The sequence below is a fragment of the Meles meles genome, chromosome 21 (assembly GCF_922984935.1).
Source record: "Meles meles chromosome 21, mMelMel3.1 paternal haplotype, whole genome shotgun sequence".
Classification (NCBI taxonomy): Eukaryota; Metazoa; Chordata; class Mammalia; order Carnivora; family Mustelidae; genus Meles; species Meles meles.
Window position 1 is genome coordinate 28,118,422 of NC_060086.1, and position 23,369 is coordinate 28,141,790.

General features: G+C 37.9%; 3 protein-coding genes across 9 annotated transcripts in view; 1 reads left to right on the forward strand and 2 right to left on the reverse strand.

Moving 5' to 3' along the window:
• Nucleotides 1-48, reverse strand: part of REXO5 (RNA exonuclease 5) — a 40,958-nt gene extending 40,910 nt beyond the window's left edge. Inside the window, exon 1 of the mRNA XM_045994257.1 lies at nt 22-48. The gene's annotated coding sequence lies outside the window, so the exon portion shown is untranslated. The remainder of the gene's footprint in view (nt 1-21) is intronic.
• On the forward strand, nt 47-23,362 carry ERI2 (ERI1 exoribonuclease family member 2). 2 transcript variants are annotated; one of them, XM_045994259.1, is made up of 9 exons: nt 47-171; nt 1,538-1,605; nt 1,691-1,774; nt 2,287-2,414; nt 3,307-3,463; nt 4,904-5,004; nt 5,489-5,570; nt 6,143-6,231; nt 23,228-23,362. In XM_045994259.1, exons 1-9 carry the CDS (start codon nt 149-151, stop codon nt 23,258-23,260), a joined length of 765 nt encoding a protein of 254 aa, XP_045850215.1. In that variant the 5' UTR covers nt 47-148; the 3' UTR covers nt 23,261-23,362. The 2 variants fall into 2 exon arrangements, with proteins under 2 accessions (XP_045850215.1, XP_045850214.1); XM_045994258.1 differs by lacking the exon at nt 23,228-23,362 and adding an exon at nt 6,438-8,028.
• The window catches only part of ACSM3 (acyl-CoA synthetase medium chain family member 3), a 56,313-nt gene continuing 41,091 nt past the window's right edge, over nt 8,148-23,369 (reverse strand). For all 6 annotated transcript variants that reach the window (XM_045994264.1, XM_045994262.1, XM_045994261.1 and 3 more), the window contains exons 7-14: nt 23,007-23,086; nt 20,805-20,928; nt 19,557-19,637; nt 14,755-14,856; nt 12,580-12,707; nt 12,388-12,487; nt 9,396-9,515; nt 8,148-9,010 (exon numbers count right to left, since the gene is read on the reverse strand). In XM_045994264.1, coding sequence (XP_045850220.1) covers nt 8,924-9,010; nt 9,396-9,515; nt 12,388-12,487; nt 12,580-12,707; nt 14,755-14,856; nt 19,557-19,637; nt 20,805-20,928; nt 23,007-23,086 — 822 coding nt within the window. In that variant the 3' untranslated portion in view covers nt 8,148-8,923. The remainder of the gene's footprint in view (nt 9,011-9,395; nt 9,516-12,387; nt 12,488-12,579; nt 12,708-14,754; nt 14,857-19,556; nt 19,638-20,804; nt 20,929-23,006; nt 23,087-23,369) is intronic.

The following is a 23,369-nucleotide window of genomic DNA, read 5'->3' on the forward strand; positions in this document are numbered from 1 at the left end:
AGCCGCAGCCGCCCCCGCCACCTCAGTAGCGGCCAAAGCCGCCGCCACCGCCGCCGCCTTCTCAGACGCGCCAGGCGTTTGAACGGACCGGAAGTGGTCGTTTAACGGCTTCCGGCAGTTGGGCTCAGAGGAGTAAGGAGTGCTGGGAATGGCGACCAAGAAGCTTGCGCGGTACGCTAGGGGTTTCTGGGCTGAGGGTGGCTCCTGGTCGAGTGCTGGCGCCCGCAGCCGGCCTGGGAAGTGCCGAAAAGCGGTGTCAGCTGTCATTCTCTGCAGCCCAGGCGTCTCCGACCTGCACTGTCTGCCCCAGACTGAAAGGTCTCTGCTTGGATCTCGGTCTCGAGGCTCTCAGGCTGCCCTCTGCGCGAGGGTGGAAGAACCAGGGGTTCGGACTGTGTGGTCTTGAGCCACTGTCAGCCCATTCTAGGCTTCTGGAAACGAACTGGACATGACAGCGCCTGGTAGGCCGTTCCGAGGTCTCAGGCAGCCCCCTTCGCCCGTCAAGCTGTTTACCCTTACCACTTCCTAGTGATCGATTTAATTCGTATTGTGATTTATTGTAGGCTTCTCCCTGATTCCTGGTCACGCTGAACACATTTCTGATTTCAAAACTGTTGTAATGTAGTGGTAAATAGCATGGACTTCAGAATTGGTCGATTCTGCTTTCATATACCAAATCTGTGTTCTTTGGCGAATTACTGAATCCGTTTTCTCATCCAAAAAATAGAGGTAGCAACAACTCCTACAGTTGTTGACTATTAAGTGAGATCACCAGAGCTCAGTGCTTGCTATGCAGTAAGAAATTAGATAAAATTTCGCAGTTATTCCCAACTCCTTGCATTTCCCATCACAGGTCTTAAACAAAAAAAAACGACAACAGGGATTGTTAAGCTTGACCCGTTCCTCGAAGTAGTTGTCTTACTTAACACACCTAAGTAGGCTCATCCCTTTTCTGTGAATTCAAGTATTGCCTTTGCGGATCCTTTGTCATGTATTACCTTATAGTAGTTTACCATGGATGTCTACTTTCTTTACCCAGCTATAATTTTGAGCTCCTGGAAGACTGGATCTTCACTATCTCCTCAGAACTGGTCTGTGCACATAGCAAGGGCTTGAAAAATGAAAAGCAGAAATAAGCTTTTCAATGCATCTTTATCTCTGCAATCACTCACGTTCCTCAGTATTTACTGTCAAATAAGGAAAGCAGAAGGAATTACTCTTAAGTTAGCAAATATGAACTTTGAGGCTCATGCAGGTAAAATGACTATTAAAATTTAATGACTGTTAAAATCAAAAGAGATTTTGGCAGTTAATATAAGAACCAAGGTCTTCTGTACCCCTGGGGCAAATAATACATAATATGTTTATAAAAAATAACTTAAAAAAAACACCAAGGTTGTCTCCTCTCAAAGTTGTTCAATTTCCAGTCACTCACATTAATACATTAATAATGAGGGTTATAATATTAGTTTGTTAGCATATTCAAACAGGAGTGTGAATGCTTTTGTTGAACATACTTGGTTGTTCTACATTTTAGGCAGCTTGGATTAATTAGAAAAAAGTCAGTTGCACCAGCAAATGGAAATCTAGGAAGAAGCAAATCCAGTAAGTATTGTGCTTCATTTCTTTACATTTTGTATCCTTGCACTTTTAACACTGATAAACCATAAGGACACCCTTTGTTTTGCAGAGCAGTTGTTTGACTACTTAATTGTCATTGATTTTGAGTCAACATGCTGGAATGATGGGAAACGCCACCAGAGCCAAGAAATAAGTAAGTCTGGACTGCCAGTGGCCAAAGCTAGCCCAAGAGGAGTCACTGTAATAGATATAAAGTAGTCAACAATTAGTTTAAAGGAAATAAGATACCCTATGAATTGGTAGTTTACTATAAAACCTGACTTGACAAAAAAAAGAACAAAAATCTGACGTCTAAAAGTGTATAAAATTATTTTAAAATTCCATACAAAATCTCAATTGTTATAGGGACAGAAAAAATACCTTTGCTAAAAGAAATACATTTTAACTTCCATATGGTCTTAATATTTAATTGTGGAAATATATTCAAGAGTTTTAAATAGATACAACTTTAATATTCTGATTTAGTCTTTGGTACAATTTTATTGTAACTATTTTATCACACTGCTTTGGTCATTTTAATATGCTTTTACTGAAATAGTGACTGTCTAATAATGCTATATGATGGTTAAATATGTTTAATTTAGAGTGATGACAGCATTAATTTAACAATTATGGATTCAAGTGTCAATTGAATTTTTCATGTAGTTGAATTTCCAGCAGTATTGCTGAACACATCAACTGGGGAGATTGAATCTGAGTTCCATGCTTATGTTCAGCCTCAAGAACATCCAATTCTTTCTGAATTTTGCATGGAACTGACAGGCATAAAACAGGTATGCCCTTTTCTTTTCCCTACCTCTCTTCTCACCCTGCCCCCTCCCCCAAAAAAAAACCAAGAAAGAATGATGCAAATATTAAAATTCAGAAATCAGGGGCACCTGGGTGACTCAGCTGTCTGAGTGGCTGGCTCTTGATTTCAGCTCAAGTCATGATCTAGAGGTCCTGGGATCGAACCCCGCATCGGGCTCCAACTTCAGTGGGGAGTCTGCTTTAAGAGTCTCTCTCCCTCTCCTCACCCTGCACATGCTCTCTCCCTCTCTCTCTAAAATAAAATTCAGAAATCAGTTTTTAAAAGAAAATAAAAAGTATATACCATTTGAAATTAGGTTTATGTACTGTTAGAAATAATGTTCCCTCCAGAACTCTGTTGGAATCTTTAAAAATTAGATAGAATAGCGTTGTAAAAATGAATATCAAACTTATTTCATGGAAATTAAATTAATTTCATGGAAATCAGTCAGGATTTAATTACTATGTTTCTGTGTGATTTTAGGTAGAGCAGCCTAATTTTTCTTATCTCACAGAGTTCTAATCATTATACTATCTCTCTTCCATGTGTTTTAGCATCTTTTTCTAAATTCTGGCAGTCAGAAGCTCTTTTTTTATTTTTTTTTTTAAAGATTTTATTTATTTGCAAGAGACAGAGAGAGAGAGAGAGAACGAGTTGGGGGGAGGGGCAAAGAGAGAACCAGGGGAGCAAGGAGCCCAATGTGGGACTCTGGATTATGACCAGTGCCGAAGGCAGATGCTTAACCAACTGAGCCACCCAGGTGCCCAGAACCTCTTCTTTTTTACATGCCTCTATAGTGCTTAATTTTGTGCTAATGATATATTCAGTAATTATGGAATTCAATTGTTAAATTCAGATTTTGTGACTTTACTCAGGCTCAAGTAGATGAAGGAGTCCCTCTGAGAATTTGCTTATCTCAGTTCTGTAAATGGGTTCAGAAGATTCAGCAACAGAAGAAAATTATTTTTGCTACTGGGATTTCAGATCCGCCTAATTCCGAAGTAAAATTATGTGCATTTGTTACTTGGTCAGGTAAAAAATACGTTATATCTATCAATCATAAATGAGTGGGATAACCACTGTGAATTCTTTATCTGTAGTAAGAATTGTACTTGTTAACCTCTTAGGCCTTGAAAAGAAATCTCAGTGCCTGACAGATGTTAACCAAGGAAAATAAATTTATTCATATTTTTCAAATTTTACCATCCTGGGATACTTTAAAATTTTTTAAGACTTAACCCTAAGAATTTTTCTAGATTGTACCTCTCTGTTCTTCTGGCTCCAAGCAAAGATGATTTAGTGAAAACTCATGCTACTTTCTACAACCTTGAGGCAGGCAGAGAGAGAGGAGGAAGCAGGCTCCCTGCCGAGCAGAGAGCCCGATGCGGGGCTCGATCCCAGGACCCTGAGATCATGACCCGAGCCGAAGGCAGCGGCTCAATCCACTGAGCCACTCAGGTGCCCCTACTTTCTACAACCTTGAATTAAAAAGAGTCTTCATTCAACTCACATTCTTGGCTTTATACTTTCATATTAGGAAAAAGGGGCCATTGAAGTAGATCTTTTGTGTGCCTATGATACAGCATTGCAGTTAACAGTCATTAATAGCAAGGCTGTGCCATTGTTAGTCATATTTTTGGTTTTAGGTTTCTATAAGATGTCTGGTTTCTCAATTACATTAGTATTTTCTAGAATGTTGAAATCAGATAACCTTCTCCAGGCCTTGTAACTTGATACCTTACTCTTCTTTCTGAGATACTCAGTATGTTTAATTGGGTGTTTAAGGAATCATTTTGAGACTTAGTTACCAACCTATTTTCTTAATAGTAAATTAGTAAAGTGAATAATTGTTAGATATTAACATCATTAAATCCCGTTTCTTTTTTATAGTATATTGTTATATACAGTATAGTTTATATTCTCTAAATAGTACATATTATACTTTGGTATATAGTATGTAATGATAGTATACTATATACTCATAAAATGTACATAAATTTGTATATATATGAAAATGTCATTTTAAAATTTAATTTTTTAGATTTTATTTATTAAAAAATTAAAAATTAAAAAAAGATTTTATTTATTTATTTGACAGAGATCACAAGTAGGCAGAGAGGCAGGCAGAGAGAGGAAGGGAAGCAGGCTCACTGCTGAGCAGAAAGCCCGATGCAGGGCTCCATCCCAGGACCCTGGGATCATGTCCTGAGCCGAAGGCAGAGGCTTTAACCCACTGAGCCACCCAGGCACCCCTAAATGTGTCATTTATATAAATATTATATACTGTGTGTTATTTCTTTCTAAATCTTACATAATATTTCAACCTTTTATTTATAAATGATTTATATTTTTATTCTTATTTTTATATTATATATTATATATATGATAAATTTATATTATTAAATTTATATTTATAAGTATAAAACCTGTTGGCATCATTGAATTTGTTCTATTTTGATATACTTAATGCAGACTGGGACCTGGGGGTTTGCCTGGAGTATGAGTGTAAAAGAAAACAGCTGATAAAACCCATGTTCTTGAATTCTTGGATTGATCTCAGAGTAACTTACAAGGTAAGGGTCAAAAATGGGGGCATGGTCACTTTCCTTCTATGGAAAAATGATTAAACTTCATTCCATGCAAGGGTATCGGTTACTATAAATAAAATATTTTTTTAAACTTTCACATCAATACATTTTTTTTTAAGATTTTATTTATTTATTTGACAGAGATCACAAGTAGGCAGAGAGGCAGGCAGAGAGAGGGGGGAAGCAGGCTCCCCACTGAGCAGAAAGCCCAGTGCGGGGCTCGATCCCAGGACCCTGGGATCATGACCTGAGCTGAAGGCAGAGACTTTAACCCACTGAGCCACCCAGGCACCCCCATAAATACATTTCTTAAAGAATGTAAAAATGACAACAAAATAAGTATATTCCAAATCTAATAGAATGAAAAATTATGAAAAGTAAGTGGTTAATACATAGTTTTTCTTTTTTTTTTTTTAATAGTTTTTCTAATAGTTACTTTTTCTTGGATATGTTTCTTTTATTTGGTTAGATTTTCTATAGAAGAAAACCAAAGGGACTGAGTGGTGCCCTGCAGGAAGTGGGAATAGAATTCTTAGGACGAGAACATTCTGGTTAGTATAAATTTTTGAAAATAATTTTATTATGTAAGTTTTCTTATTTCTATAGTCTTTCATATGAATCTCGTAATTTTGGTGATGTCATTAATAAGGAGTATCCTTTCAGGCTAAAGAAGTTCCTAGTCTATACAATTCAAAGATGTCTGACTTTCAAATGATATTACCATAAAGTAGTATAAGATAAAGACTGCCATCTAGTGGCTTTCTAGTTGCTAAAAAGAATGAGAATTAGCAAATCGAATGGAGATTAAACAAATGCCCAAATTAGTGAATTAGTGAAAAAACTGAGTAAGACCATTAGATTACTCACAAAGCATGGTCCCTACAGAATGTTGCTTGCATTTTTTTGAACTGTAACAAATTTTTGTCTCCTCTGTAAAGGTGGGAGATCTTGTCTTTTGTTGGTAAGCTTGCCACAGCATTTGTTAGTCCAATTTATCATAATTAAAATTAGTAGATGATCATAAACTAATAGTATGTTCCAATATTAACTATGATTTCTTATTTTTGCTATATTTCTTTACACTGTTACTATTAAATTCAGTGTTTGTTATCTATTTCCTCAGGGTTGGATGATTCTCGGAATACTGCCCTGCTTGCTTGGAAAATGATCAGGGATGGTTGCTTAATGAAAATTACAAGGTCCTTGAACAAGGTTAGTGGTGTTTTGCCTCTTTATCTTGTCATCTCAAACTCCAGAAGTAATTGTAGGTTCATTGAAATATAGATACCATGTGTGGAATCCTTGATAAATCAGTGAATGATGACATTTTTCTTTTTTGTCAAATCATATAATGTGTACTAAAGAGATTATGAATTGCATAGTTTCTAAAGCTCTTGGATTTGTCTGTGGAATCATAGGTTCCCACTAAGAAGAATTCCAGCATTTTCACCAGAAATTTGAATACGAATCAAGTTGAAGAAAGGTCAGCCTGCAACAGTAGCATTCAGAGTCTGAGCATATATGATAGGGAGCCTAAAAATACAGTAAATTCTCATGAAAAAGTTCAAATGAGGTCAGTTGGTGTAAATTCTCCTGTAAAGGTACAGCATGATCAGTTCCAACTAAAAAGCAATGTAAAAGCAGGTCTTCATAATGCCAAAAGCTATTTATCTCTTTTTAATACAAAGTCCTCTGCTTCTATGGAGCAGTTTGCCAGCTTGAATACACCTATGCAGAAGCACATAAGAAACGAACACCTTGCATTTAGTACCAAATCTAAGTCATCAGCAATTGGTTCAGAATTGGTACTTGTATCAACTACCATTTCATCTGTTAATCATGTTTCTGATACAGAAATGAGTTCTGCTCTTGATTGTTTACCTATGTTGGCTGATTGGGAGGATGTAGCTTTACTGCCAGCATCTCAGCCTGAGCAAAGTATAGATTGTATACCTTCCATTAGTGACTCAAACTTAGATACTTCATTTAATTCTATAGAAAGATTAATGGTTTTAAAAGAAGGCACAGAAGAAACCCCTCAAAAATCTGGGACCTCTAAGTCTGTCGTATATAAGAGTCCACATACTACTATTTATCATGTGGAAGAAGCCAAAGATCCAGATTCAGATGTTTCTGACTTTAAATTACCTGAATGCAAATCAAGTAGCTTCAACAGTGTTAATGCCACTATGTCTCATCCTTCAGTTCTGGGGAACTACCCCCATCTTTTAGGTAGTACTAAAAGGAATCTATCCAGTCCTCTATCTTTCCCACCAGCAAAAAAACAGACCCTCACTGTTCATGAAGAAAAACCTACATCATCTGATGGCTCCCCAGTGAGAAATTGTTCCCGGAAGGTCCTCCCCTCTATCTTAGCTTCTACAGTTAACCTACAAGAGCCTTGGAAGAGTGGGAAAATGACACCTCCTTTATGCAAGTGTGGCCGAAGATCTAAGAGACTTGTTGTTTCTAATAATGGACCAAACCATGGAAAAGTCTTCTATTGTTGTCCAGTTGGGAAATACCAAGAAAACAGAAAGTGTTGTGGTTATTTCAAATGGGAACAAACACTTCAAAAGGAAAGAGCCAACAGCAGAGTTCTGTCTCATTCTCCAAGCGGACTCACTTTTAGTTCCCCAGAAGTAAGCCATATATGTAACAGAAATGTAAATTTTTCTAAAAACTCATTGAGACTCAGGCCTTCAATGAGGAATTGATAAACTTTCTCTACATTTAAACTATGTTTTTACTTTGATTTGACTTTTTGATAAAGAGAAAAAAGTATATAGGGCTACAAGTTATGGGGACTTAGCATATCTTGAGTTCTATAGACTATATTGGGGCTGTTACACATACACACACACACACACACACACACTGTAAATAGAGAAAAAAATCAATTTCACAGTCTTCTAATTTCATTAGTTATCTAACATGTGTCTTCTGTTCATGTATGAATCCTGATTGTTCCTTGAATTTCCAAACATGAGTATTCTGATAATAATTGTATATGGTTTTATTTTTTATTATTTTTTAAAATTTATTTATTTATTATCAGCATAACAGTACTCATTGTTTTTGCACCACATCCAGTGCTCCATGCAATACATGTCCTCTCTATTTACTGTTTTATTTTTATATCATATATTAACACTTGCCAAATTTATCATACTTTTTTGAAGAACGACAGGTTAAATATTTTATATACAATATTTGAATAGCTACAAGCAACAGTAGTATGATGTTCTTCTTTTAGTTAGACCCTGAAATGAATTTAAACTATTTTTAAGTTACTTGAATAAAAATATGACTAATAGCCTGTTTTCAGGTAGATACTTTGAGAATTATGATCATCTTCTAACTGATATTTTTATTTTTCTAAAAACTTTTATAATAAGTTGTTTAGTTTTATTTCAAAACTTGAAGCTTTGTTCTGATTTGTATATCAATGAGTCAGAAGAACGATTCAACCAACAGGTCAGAAATTTGATTCAGATACTATATGCTTTAAAATTTTCTCAGCAATTGATGGCATTGTTTTCATATTGCCAGAATCATAAGAACATTGACACTAATGCAGAGGAATTTTATTCTAAATAAATATTCTAAAATTTTATTTCAGAATTCAGCCTCTGATGTTATACCCACAAGATATTTTATTTTACTTTTTTAAAAGATTTTTTTTTTTTTAAGTACTCTACACCCAGTGTGGGGCTCAAAATTAGAACCCTGATATCAAGAGTTGTGTTCTCGACTGACTGAGCCAGCCAGGTGTCCCAACCACAAGATATTTTAAATCAACAATTTATAAATATATTACCACATGTGTCATCACCTCCCTATACTCTTGTGGTTTGGACAGAATCTTTGTTTTATAGATACTGTGATAAATAATAGAACGGATTTAAATTGTTTCCCATTCTTTCTTCCTCAGTTCATTTCTTTTGATCTTCCCGCTGATAGTCTTTGGCAGCTCTTGAACAAATTCTACCTGTTGGTATCAAGGGAAAAATTTAGCCCAGAAGTTTTCATCTTTAGACAAAGTAAGTTATATAGCAGTTATTTTCTCTAGGTGAAAGAATTAGGACACCCATTTGGGTCGGTTTTGGTAACAACCAGAAACGGAGATGGGTGTTATTGGGGAGATGTCGCTTGGTATTTAGAATTTACTACACGTCCAGTAAGCCAAATGACCCAGCAAATTATGTCAAGAGTTTCATTTTAATCTCAAAGATTCTGATTCTTATCCATGTCATTAGTTCAGTTTGGAGTATTTGGTATAGCATGTTTGAGGAGAATATTTATTAAAATTTTTTTTAAAAAGCTGAAATTTGTCAGAATGCTAAGCAAATTGTCATCATAATTAGAATACCTACCTTTCTGGGATATTTGTAAGGTGCTGTAGTTTTTTTTACATGCTCTTGAATCTCCTTTTTTAGTTGTTCTTGATCATGTGACATGTAATCAGGGGCCAGAACAATAAAAGCCTTTACTACCTGCAAAAAATATTTGAAACATCAGGAAGATGAGTTGTATATTTTTATGTTTCTCTAACTGGGAATCTAAGTGTTTGCTGGGGTGGGCCAGAAGGCTTCATAGTGTTTAATCCCAGCTCTGTGCTCTTAAGTCAGCCAGTTGAGTCTCATAACTCTTGTTCTGTAATACAAGAGAGTTTCTGGGACCTCTGCTTTGTTAATGAATTAGAACTTTCTCATCCAACTATATCTTGAACTCTGCCCTCTGACCTGCTTCTGGTTTCTGAGCTGTCTTTGCTCTTGACTTCTTACCTCATCTTTTATCTCCTTCAAGAAAATTTCCTTTTAGAAAAAAAATATTTTCCTTTTAGGAACTCAGCAATGCACTAAGCACAGGCTAACGTCTTAGCCTGGTCTAGCCTAGTCTAGGTCCCTACCCTCATTGTGGCCCTCATAAAGAGTATTCACACTGAGTTTGCTGTATCCTCGTTGAAGGGAACAGTTCATTCAGGCTGTGCACTCTTCATTCCAGAGATACTTATGTTGATAATAAGGCTGTCAAAATTCCAACAGACACTTTGCTATTACTCCGACCAATTTACCTGACCTTGAGGAACAAAAGTAGAAAATGGTGGTGGTCTTGCGATCTAATTGGCAGAAGACAGGGAGGACTTCATCACTTTATGCTCACAAATCCTGTTCTCAAAGTTCACTCTTCCTTGAAATGTTTTGGAAAATCTGCCCTGCCCAGAGTGCTTAGACAATCTATAATTTTATCATACCCATTTTTTGATATTTCATAAATTTTTTTTTGTTTATACTGGCTTTTCTGCTTTATCAATAAAAAAACTTAACCTTGGGGCGCCTGGGTGGCTCAGTGGATTAAGCCGCTGCCTTCGGCTCAGGTCATGATCTCAGGGTCCTGGGATCGAGCCCCACATCGGGCTCTCTGCTCAGCAGGAAGCCTGCTTCTCCCCTCTCTCTCTGCCTGCCTCTCTGCCTACTTGTGGTCTCTCTCTCTGTCAAATAAATAAATAAAATCTTTAAAAAAAAAAAAAAAACAACAAACTTAACCTTGTTAGAGGTGACTCATTCAGAGGCAGATTATTTTAAGAACTAATGTTTGTAATTATTGGCTTGAATATTGATGACTTCTACACTTTGGATAACGTCCACTGTATCTTTATAAAAGTTGTTTTTTTTTTTTTTTAAGATTTATTTACTTATTACAGAGAAAGCACACCCATGCACCCAGGAGTTGTAGGAGGGGCAGAGGGAGAGAATCTCAAGCAGACCCCATACTTAGGGCAGAGCTCAACTTAGAGCTCGATCTCATGACCCTGAGATCATGACCCGACCTGAAATCAAGAGTTAGATGCTCAACTGTCGAAGCTACCCAGGTGCCCCTATAAAAATCTTTATAAACCATTACAGAAGATCGTAAATTAATATGGAGCACCCTAACATGATTAAGAGCATGAACTCTAAAGTCAGATAGCCCAGGTTCAAATCACACTTTGTTGTGTAATTTTGGGAACGTTAGGACACCTCTCTGTTGCTTGTTTCCTCTCCAAAAAGAGAGGTTGTGAGGATTAAATAGGGCCTATACAGACCCTGTGTAGGGCTTAATAATACCTGGAACATCAGAAAAAGTCATCAGAAATATTAGGTATTAGTTGTAGTAGTATTAGAAGTACAAAAAAATTTTTTTAACTAAAATCCTTAAGTTGGCTTCAAAGTTTCTCTAAAATTCTCTGCAAAATGTTGCATTTTATAAGAGTCTATAGTTGTGCCATTTAATATGGTAGTCACTTGTAACTTTAAACTTAATTAAAATGAAATAAACATTTTCTCAGTCATACCAGCCACATCTCAAGTGCTTTATAGCCATGTGTATTGTATCAAATGGTGCAGATATAGAATATTTCCATCATTGCATTAGTCCAATAGTGACCTATGGCCTTCAAATTACAAAGAACATTGTGATCCTACCGGTGGAGTTAAAAGTGAAAGGATAAACTTCAGTAATCACAGAATCAATTCCCTGATCTATCTGGAATATTGGAGGCCCTGCTTGGCAAAGGAGACCTGAAGAGTGCGGAAACTTTGAACCCAAACTACTCTCTGATCAGCCCCCGTAAAAATGAGCTTTCAAGAGTATATATGACTCTTGATCTCGGGGTCATGAGATGAATCCTCTCGCTGGGCATAGAGCTTACTTTAAAAAAAAAGAAAGAAAGAAAAAAGGGGAATGAGCTTTTAGGACTGTCTTATTCACAGCTTATTTCCTGAATCTTCCACCTGTCCATGTACCCAGCCTACTTCTGGTTGCCTTAGTTGCTATCTTTTTTTTTTTTTTCCTATGATTTTATTTATTTATTTGACAGAGATCACAAGTAGGCAGAGAGAAGGGGGGAAGCAGGCTCCCCAATAAGCAGAGAGCCCAATGCGGGGCTCAATCCCAGTACTCCAAGACCATGACCTGAGCAGAAGGCAGAGGCTTAACCCACTGAGCCACCCAGGTGCCCCCTTAGTTGCTATCTTTGACCTTCCTTCCACCCCCTGATATCTGATGCTTGCCTAGCCTCCTCAGCTACACTAGAGACCATGTTGGTTTCCAGACCTGGGTAATAACTTAATACCATCTAGCTGATATCTGGCATCCTATCCTGCTGTGAGCCTGGGTTGTTGGCATTCACGCCATCCCTCTATGGAAAGGATTCAAATTCCTTATATATATTTTCAGTCTTATTCTGACTAGCATATTTACTAATGACTGTCTGACTTGCAGTTAGTCAATCATTTGGGTAATTCTGTTTCAGTGAACTGTTGAAAAATATGTGTTAGACTGCCAACGAATTATAAAGTGGAGATGATTTTTTTTTTTTTTTACCTCTCCCCTGATGGGGTCTGGACTGCTGACAACAGCAGCCTCTACAACTGCAGGATGCTCCATTAGGGCACTTTCCACCTCAAATGGTCCAATTCTGTAACTGGGAAATAAAACATATAAAGATGAGCAGCAGGTCCACTCCAGAGCACCAATGATCAGTTAATGTAGACATACACACAGATGAAAAATTACCCAGAAGACAATATGATATCATCTGATCTTGCAACAAACCAGAAATAGCCATCTTCATCCACATAGCCCCTGTCCCCAGTGATGTAGAAATTGCCTCGTAGTGTTGAAGCTGTTTTTGTAGGATTATCCTGTGAAACAAATAGCATTTTGTTAGTATTACTATGAATGTGATTCTTCTGTTTGGTTGGATTTTTAAATGTTCAAGGGAGGGGAAAAAAAAAAAAAGTGGTCTCTTTGAGAAGCCTGGGAATGAAGAGGTGCCAGCACCTGAAATAAAGATGAAATTCCATTGTTGAGCTAGCCCAGTCAAAGAAAGGTAAACCACAGTTACAAAGACTAGGCATGCTGCCATCCTGACAATTTTATTTTCTTTTTAAAAATTTTATTTAGGGGCGCCTGGGTGGCTCAGTGGGTTAAGCCTCTGCCTTCAGCTCGGGTCGTGGTCCCAGGGTCCTGGGATTGAGCCCCACATTGGGCTCTCTGCTCCACGTGGAGCCTGCTTCCTCCTCTTTCTCTGCCTGCCTCTCTGCCTACTTGAGATCTCTGTCTGTCAAATAAATAAAATTAAAAAAAAATAAAGATTTTATTTATTTATTTTGAGAGAGAGAGAGAGAGCAAGGGGGAGAGCATGAATGGGGTTGGGAGGGGCAGACACAGAGGGCGAAGGAGACTCCCCGCTGAGCAGAAAGCCTGAAACGTGGAGGCTTGATTCCAGGACCCTGGGATCATGACCTGGGCCGAAGGCAGATGCTTAATTGACTGAGCCACCCAGGTGCCCCTTTTCTTTTTAAAAGATGTTTAAAATTTGAGAGAGAGAGAGGCGGGAGGGCTACAGGGAGAGGGAAAGAATCTTAAGCAGACCCCATGCTGAATGCAGAACCCAATGCAGGGCTCATTCTCATGACCCTGAGATCACAACTTCAGGGGAAACCAAGAGGTGGTTGCTCAACCAACTGAGCCACCATGTGCCCCCTTGACAATTTTCTTTGATGATCACTAAACACTGCAGGAGTTGAGGATCCAAGGTGTGGGGTAATTAAGTCTTTTGGGTGGTTAATATCTAACACTGGGAGGAAAAGAGAGAGGTGAATACTCAGAGTTAAAAGAAAGCACCAGCACCTAAAAAAGAATAAACTTTGTTTTTATATTTTGTTTTGTTTTACACAAAAACAGAACTGGTTCTATAACTTTGGTAGGAGGAAAAAAGGAAGTATTGTTTTTTTTTTTTGTTTGTTTGTTTGTTTTTAAAGATTTTATTTATTTATTTATTTGAAAGACAGAAATTACAAGTAGGCAGAGAGGCAGGCAGAGAGAGAGAGAGGAGGAAGCAGGCTCCCTGCTGAGCAGAGAGCCCGATGCGGGGCTCGATCCCAGGACCCTGGGATCATGACCCGAGCCGAAGGCAGAGGCTTTAACCCACTGAGCCACCCAGGCGCCCCAGGAAGTATTGTTATATTATGTAAAATTCATGGACAAGTGGGGATACCTGGATGACTCAGTCAGTGAAGCATCTGCCTTTGGCTCAGGTCATGATGCCAGGGTCCTGGGTTCAGTCCCTGTTTCTCCCTCTGCCTCTGCCTACCGCTCCCCCTGCTTATGCTCTTTTTATCTCTGTCAAATAAATAAAATCTTTAAAAAAATTTTGTAAATTCTGGTAAGTAGAACTTATCAGAACTTATTAGAAAATACTGATAAGTAGAACCTGGACCTTTGATTATATCAATGTAAACTTCACTATAATTTGTATACTTCCATCATAGATGAAAATAGGTTTGCAAACACTAGGGAACTTGGAAGGCCTCTAGTGAAAGACATTTCTTAATCTCACTGCCCCATTTTCTATCCCTCTCACTCAAGAAGGGAGACTAATTAGATTTCAGGAAAATGATTAGGTCTCTTTTACTGTGTAGAGGATGAGTATATACAAAAAGGCTGTCTTTCTAAGGCTCCCTTCTCTTACCTTCATGAGCCTGGAGTAGTGATCTAGGCTTGGGAGAACAAGCATTTGGGTGTTTACTTCGATTTCCTGTCTGAGGGATTAATATTCAGGACAATGAATCTCTCAAGATATGTCCAAGTACCTATCCTGGGTGTGTTTTATGGCAAATAGGGATTGTTACCAAGCACTTTTGAGAAATAAATAGGAAATAAGAGGTTATTTAATGAGTCTCTTACTATATAATGAGCAAAAAGGCCAAATGGTCGGTTAGGTAGAACTTGAATGCCAATATCTCCTTCTTGTCCAGGAGGTAGAACATTGCCATTTACATCTAAAATCTAGGATAAAATAGAACAATTTATTTAAAGAAATTTTTATGTAAGGTACATGTTAAAATTTTACTTTGCATGTTTTGTATTTTGCCATTTAAGAATGCAAACTTCCCCCCAAAATTTAAGTATACTTTAAATTCTCAAGAGAAATGTGTTTATTTAAATTCTTAGTGCAAAATACATGATAAAATGCAAGTTAGCAAAATATAAAGAATAAAAATCATCTTTAATTCTATCTAACAGTAATCTCATTTTTGGTCATAACTTTTGGAACAATATAGAGATAGGAAAAAATAGGATCACTTTATAATACACTGTTTTACAACCTTCTTTTATCATGCAGTATGTCTTGGTTGTGTTATTCTCAAGTAAATATTTCATTACTGGTTTACAAACATTGTTTATGGAACAATTAAAACCTTACTCCAGGAGCCCAATATAAGTAAGCAGAGAGAGGGGAATGTTCTCTGGTTGAGACACTGCTGAGTATGCCAGAAGCCTTGTTTTCTTACCTTTTCCCGAGTCCTCCTAGCTCCCTGAAGAACTGACAGTAGCCAGCATTGCCTAGGCCCTGACTGCATTCCAACTAATAAATGCTGCAGCTCTAAGTACTTCACGTATATTGTTTTCTTTAGTCATTACGACAGTCCTATCTGGTTAGCACTATTACTGTGCTCATATGAGGAAACCAAGGTGCAGAGTTTAAGCAACACAGTGTATGACTGAGATGGAATTAAATCTCAGCAATCACACTCCAGATCTTGCTCTCTTTGTCACAACACTTCTCTGCAGTCTCTCCAGGGCGTTCAATCCAATTTTTAAAAACCCAGATGAATGTTTTTCAGGCTGCTCACTTAACTCATGTACCACATTTTGCCTTAAATAACTTTTAGCTATCTTTAAATATGAAACCCTCCACTTATATGAAACCCTCCACTTTCTTTTACATACATCCACCAAGAACCTTCAAATCTGAGTTGTGGCTTGTGTGGAAAATAGGGGTATAATACTTATTTGGCACTTTCCAGATGGAAATGGGCTGTGTGCCCAAAAGAAACTTGAAAGGCAGAAGAATTCTAAATGTAAAATTTTACTTTTACATTCTTGTAAATAAAAAATATATAAATTCCCACCCAGTCATCTAAAGAACATTTAGCTCCAGTATCAAGGAATTACTGATGGAAAGGAGATGTTTTAAGAGTTCCAGATACTGGGGCGCCTGGGTGGCTCAGTGGGTTAAAGCCTCTGCCTTCAGCTCAGGTCATGATCCCAGGGTCCTGGGATCAAGCCCCGCATCAGGCTCTCTGCTCAGCAGGGAGCCTGCTTCCCTTCCTCTCTCTCTGCCTGCCTCTCTGCCTACCTGTGATCTCTGTCAAATAAATAAATAAAATCTTTAAAAAAAAAAAAAGTTCCAGATACTGGGGTGCCTGGGTGGCTCAGTGGGTTAAGCCTCTGCCTTTGGCTCAGGTCATGATCTCAGGGTCCTGGGATGGAACTGGCATTGGGCTCTCTGCTCAGCAGGGAGCCTGCTTCCCCCGCCCCCGTCCCGCCTGCCTCTCTGCCTACTTGTGATCTCTCTCTGTCAAATAAATAAAATCTTAAAAAAACAAAAACAAAAAACAAAAGAGTTCCAGATACTTAAAATAGACTCCTCTTTAATGGATGGGAAGAGGCAAATGTTCTATTTCTGGAGAGAATCTCCAGATTATGCAAGTGGCCTTAAAAATCTTTAGACATGAAAATTACGGGCTTTGAGTTGAAGTTGCAAGAATCTGGTACCCAGCTGGTGGAAGCACATCCCCAGATGCCACACTGTCATTGCAGATGCTCTTAGCTAGGTAACAAGAGAAGTAATAGGAGCCCTTGGGAAAAAGTTAAAAATGGAGGTAGCTGCCTTAGGGAAATATGCACATCAAAACTGCAAAGAGATATCACTTCATACCCATTAGTTTAGCTGCTATCAAAAACACAGAAAGTGTTGGCGAGGATGTGGAAATATTGGAACCTTTGTGCACTGTTTTGGGAATGTAAAATGGTATAGCCACTGTAGAAAACAGTATGGCAATTCCTCAAAAAATTAAAAATAGAATTACCATATGATCCAGCATTTCTGCTCCTTTGTATATACCCAAAAGAATTAAAAGCATGGCCTTGAAGAGATATTTGTATACCCATGTTGATCACAGCACTATTCACAATAGCTAAAATGTGGAAAGAACCCACCCATGGACAAATGAACAGAAAAGCAAAATGTGTTATATCCATACAATGGGTTATTATCCAGCCTTTAAAAAGGAAGGAAATTCTAACCCATGCTACATGGATAAAACTTGAGGACATTATGCTAAGGTGTAATTAGCCAGTCATAAAAAAGATAAATTCTGGTTCCACTTAATACGAGGTACTTACAAGTACTAGTTACAGAGATAGAAAGTAGAATGGTGGTTGCCGGGGCTGGGGACATTATGGAATGGGAAGTTATTATTTAATAGATATAGTCTCAATTTTACAAGATGAAAAGAGTTATGGAGCTAGAGCATGTTAATAGTTGCACAATATTATGAACGTATTTAATACCACTGAGCTATGCACTTAAAAATGGTCAAGATGGTACATTTTACGTGTATTTATTATAATTAAAAATAGGGGGAAAAATTAGCTAGTAACGCTGACTGGGAATACATGACGGAACAACTCTCCTCTTGGCCACACCCTTTCTGCATTCAAATGTAGTTGCTCCAGAAAACCACTGGGCTCAAATTAGGGGTGTGGTGGTGATACATTGCTTTTGGATCACTGTGAGTACAGCTGCACCTGTGAGACCTTCACAGCAATGCATATTGGGAATTGTCATTAAGAGGGAAGAAAGGAACACAGCTTTGTGAAATGCCAGCTTGATTACTTACAATGCAGACATGATAATGCTTAATTACCAATTTTTCTTTCTCTAACCTAAGGCAGCCTATAAACCAAAGAACCATTGTTAAGCCTGTTAATAGAATGTAACCAGGACTCCTCTACCATCTCTTCTTAGAAAAGCTTTTCAAAGGAAGGAAATGCAAGGGAAAGATGAATGATAATAATGGCACCTATCTTTTAGATCTATATTATATGCCAAACACCGTTCTTTAGAGATGTTATCTCATTTAATCTTCACAAGAAGCCTATGATATCAGTTCTGTTATTAGTAGGTCAGCCAACCACCAGTTTGCCTGGGACTGAGGCAGGAGAGTGTCTCTGGGATGTATGTCTTTCCATGCTAAAACCAAGTAAGTCCCAGGCAAACTGAGGCAAGTTGGTCACCCTAGTCCCTATATTTCACAAATCAGGAAACTGAGACTTTAGTAACTTCCCCCAGAGACACTCAGCCAAAGGCACTTAGCTCATGAAGCTCAGAGCCAGACCTGAACCACCAGGCAAGCCTAATTTTAGACAAGGTTCTCATCAGAATTAAAGCAAGGGCAAGAACCCAGATCTGGCTTATTCCATAAATTGACATCAGCAATCCATTTCAAACTTACTCAAACTTTCCCAAATTTACCCGATCGTAAGAATTGGGATGCTTGTTTAAAACACAGATTTCAGGTTCCCACCTAGAAGGGGCCTGAAAATTAGTATTTTTTAACAAGTATCTGTGTAATCCTTATGATCAGAAAAGCCTGGGAAGATTGATTTCATCTATAATTACCCCTCATTTAGGTTTGGTTTTGTGTGTGTTGTTCTGTAAATTCATCTATTTTGTGTTTTCATTGCTATGCCATGGTTTTCTCTTATGTATTAGTGTAAGTTCCTTTGGCTATGCCTAGCTTTGGGTCTGCTGATCTGAAAATAATTCAAATTGTGCAGATGGAATAATAGGGTGCTCCTTAGGGATCAGGTGGTAATAACAGCCATGGTTACAGAGAGCCAGGAAATGGCCAGGCAGGGCTGGGTAAGGAGAAAAATACTTCAGCTACTGTAAACTGTAGCTTTCTTTGGCCTACTTGAACCCCTTTGAAGGTCTTAACCTCCCTTGTTAGAAAGGGCAATGTGATGCTTGTGGTTAAAAGTACAGATACTGGAACCAGATTGCTTGGGATTGAATCCCAGCACTAGTAGCTCCTAGCTATGTGACCTCTGGTGAATTCCTTCCCTCTCTGTGCCTCATCTATAAAATGGTTCTTTTTTATTTTTTATTGACATGCAGTTGACATACAGTGTTATATTAGTTTTAGGTGTACAACATAGTGATTCAACAAGTTTATATATTATGCCATGCTCACCACAAGTATAGCTAACCTGTGTCACCATACAATACTATACAATACATACCATTGACTATATTCCCTATGCTGATCTTTTATCTTTGTAACTTACTCATTCTATAACTGGAAGCCTATATCTCCTACTTCCCTTCAGCCATTTTAAGATGGTTCTTATATTGGTAATGTCTCTCATAAGTTCTTTCTGGGAATCAAATAGATTAATATTTATAAAATGCCTAGAACTGCTTGGCACAAGAAACTGCTTTGCAAAAAAAAAAAAAAAAAAAAAAATGGAGACCATGAAATTAATGTCTCTAATCCATTTCCATTACATGGAAATTAAGATGTCATAGAAGCAGCATGAAATCATCACCAAAACTAGTAGCGTAACAGAGGGTAGGGTGGGGTAAGTGGTAAACAGATTGGGTTGTTAAATATTCTCCTAGAAGGGGATGTGCAAACCTTAACATCAAAAGCAGGAGACGGCTTTCCCATTGAGCCAGGCTTAATTTTCATTCCCTTAAAATTTCCGCAGATTAGCACCTAGTTCAGAAGGAGAAAGAATCAAGTAACATTACAAGTAACTTAAAATTCATTCATTTATCTACCATGCATTCATTAAACAAATATTTATTGATGATCATCATTATTATGATGAGCAAGGCTCAAAATAAAACAAATTTCTGCTCTCGTGGAGTGTAGAGATAGACACTAAACAAATACATAGAGTAAAGTTATGATACTTAGTAAATTGATAATTACTAAAATATCCACATTAATGAAAACATTTGTACTCATATTATCATGATACTTATTATGCTGCTTCTATTTCATACATCTGTCAATTTTAGGTATTTTAATTTTTGACCAAGCACTACATTCTCATGGTTTATAAATAGAAGCATTATAAAAAGACATGCTATGAAAAATTTTTCAACCTTTCCCTTATCTGCTCCATTGTATGCCTCCTTTTCCTTACATAATAATCAGTTTTGTTAGTAGCTTATTCATTTCCTCTAGAATTCTTTCTTATTCTTATTTCTACAAGCTCTTTAAATAACCCTTTTTAGAAATATACTTGCCAAGGAGTTATCTAGTGAACTCTTAATATTTCAAGTAACAAGGAACTCAGCATTTTACATTTTTGAGGCAGCCCTGACTAAGAGAGTTCCCTCTTACATAAGGGGAAATCTTTCTGTAGATCTAGTATTCTTTCGCTTATAATATATTGTAATGCCTTCACTCTGATCGGCTCCTTTGTGGCTTTTCTCAGTAAATGGCTAAACAACTGTATCTGTTACAGAGCTTTTATGCAACTAGCTTCCCTTACAACTTTTTTTTTAAACTATTCTTCTAGGGCGCCTGGGTGGCTCAGTGGTTTAAGCTGCTGCCTTTGGCTCAGGTCATGATCTCAGGGTCCTGGGATCGAGTCCCACATCGGGCTCTCTGCTTGGCGGGGAGCCTGCTTCCCTCTCACTCTCTCTGCCTGCCTCTCTGCCTGTGATCTCTCTCTGTCATAAATTAAAAAAATAAAATAAAAAAAAATAAACTATTCTTCTAACCACTCACCTTCCTCCCTATCTCTCAATCATATGGATATAACAAACACATATTTTAAAATTTATTTATCAGTTATTTATATTTATTTATCAGTTTTTATTTATCCAGCTAAGTTGAGTCCAGCCTTGTCTTTTCAATGAGGTCCTATACCGTTTCAGTCTGTCCGTATCCTTCATAGATATCCAGACCTGTCCTTTTTCTCCATTGTTCAGTCACTTCAGGATTGATTGGTTCACCAGCACTCACACAGTGCTTTAAGCTTTTAAACTTATAGCTTCTCAGAAAACAGGTAAGTTAAATTTAGGAGAAAAAACGGAGAGAAATGAAAATTAAAGTTATTTCTAAGAAATTCAATGTAAAGTGTGTTTTAGTTCCATCCTTCCTCCCCTTGCCAATACAAAATAAACAAACCATTCTAACATTGTAAAGTGACTCCTAAAACATCCATTTTTTTCCCCCACTTTGATTTTTTGGGAGTGTATGATTTGTTGCAAAAAAAAAAAAAAGCTATGTCACCTCAGGGAAGGTGCTACATGATAACATTTTAAATCAGTGATTAAAAATTTACCAATTGGGGCACCTGGGTGGCTCAGTAGGTTAAAGCCTTTGCCTTCAGCTCAGGACATGATCCCAGTATCCTGGGATCGAGCCCTGCATGGGACTCTCTGCTCAGCAGGGAGCCTGCCTCCCCCTCTTTCTCTACCTGCCTCTCTACCTACTTGTGATCTCGGTCAAATAAATAAATAAAATCTTAAAAAAAAAATTTACCCGTTGTGTGGTTAAATTGACTGTGGAATATTATGCAATGGAATACTATAGAGCTGTAAAAAAAAAGAATAAGGAAAACTCCTAGACAGTGCTGTCCAACAGAAATTTTTGCCACGATCAAAGTGTTCTATTATCTGCACTATCCACTGCAGTATAATCTAGCCCTATGTGGCTGCTGAGCGCTTGAAACATAGCTAGTGCAACTTTGGATGTGAATTTTTAATTAAAATTAAATTTAAGGGGTGCCTGGGTGGCTCAGTGAGTTAAAGCCTCTGCCTTCGGCTCAGGTCATGATCTCAGGGTCCTGGGATCGAGCCCAGCATTGGGCTCTCTGCTTAGCGGGGAGCCTGCTTCCCTCCTCTCTCTCTCTGCCTGCCTCTCTGCCTACTTGTGATCTCTCTCTGTCAAATAAATAAATAAAATTTTAAAAAAATTTTAATTAAATTTAAGTAATTACATGGAGCAATGCTTACCATATTGGATAGAACTGGATAGCACACAGTTCCAGTATGTATTGTTAAGCAAAAAAAGGAAGGTACAGAAACTGTGAACATATTATGTTTCCATTTATGTTTTTTGTTTGTTTGTTGTGTTTATTTATTTATTTATTTTTATTTGACAGAGATCACAAGTAGGCAGAGAGGCAGGCAGAGAGAGAGGAAGGGAAGCAGACTCCCTTCGAGGCTCGATCCCAGGACCCTGGGACCATGACCAGAGCTGAAGGCAGAGGCTTTAACTCACTGAGCCACCCAGGTGCTCCTCCATTTATGTTTATAAAAGGGCGAGAATACTGGCATCTTGGCTTGTGTTTGCACAGATTTCATGGAGGAGAATTGAGACGGAGGACAAGGCTTAGAGAAAGAACTTTTACTCTGTATTCTTACACACCTATTGAATTTTATGTTATATGAAATACTCCCTATTCAAAAATTTTTAAAAATTTTTAACAATTTAGGGGCACCTGGCTGGCTCAGTGGGTTAAAGCCTCTGCCTTCGGCTCAGGTCATGATCCCAGGGTCCTGAGATCGAGCCCCACATCAGGCTCTCTGCTCGGCAGGGAGCCTGCTTCCTCCTCTCTCTCTCTCTGCCTGCCTCTCTGCCTACTTGTGATCTGTCTGTCAAAAACATAAAAAAAAATAAAATAAAATCTTTAAAAAGTTTAACAATTTAAAAAATATTTGCCACTGCACCCTTTCAAATGGAATCAGTAATAGAGCAAAAGACATCTATCCTTTCTCCTATTTGCTGGACTAGAGTTCCAAATAGGGGTCATTTTTCTGGTTTCTCAGCTCAGGCAACATTCATCATCTAAAAGATTAAACACCTTTTATCCATAACCACTTGGCTCAGGGGTACACCCACGGCTAAACCCTCCCTTTCCTCTTCTTGCTTGGGGGAGCCTACCCTGGACCTAATAATTACGACTTAAAGAATGAGAGCAAGAAGGAAAAGGGGGACAAGAGATTGTTAAACTCCATACCTACCAATGTGGAACTATGTTTTTAGGCAGAAATATCCTTTATTTTATGGCTTCCTTTTCTTCTCCCCTAACCCCACTGAGTGCCTATTTACCAACCTGCTTACCTGGTCATACCATTCTGTATAAGCATTCGGTATGCAGTTGGTGCTGAACAGAAGACTGTGATGGGAAACTTGGAAAGTGTCTGCAATTTAGAAGTAAACTCTTAGTTTTACTACAACTTTAAAAATAAGTCCCTAAATGTTTATGGTAGGCACAACACAACTTAAATGTTATTTATTCCAACATAAATGCATTCACACCTTTCCTTTGTATATCTTTTCAGGATAATTGGCTTTCCAGGTATGAAATATCATGAAATATCTTAAATCATGTTGTCTACTCTGATTTCTGCAAGTTGCTTTATTCATCAGTCCTATCAGGGACACTGCTAAAGCATTCCTGAATAGTGACCTCCTGCGCCCCGG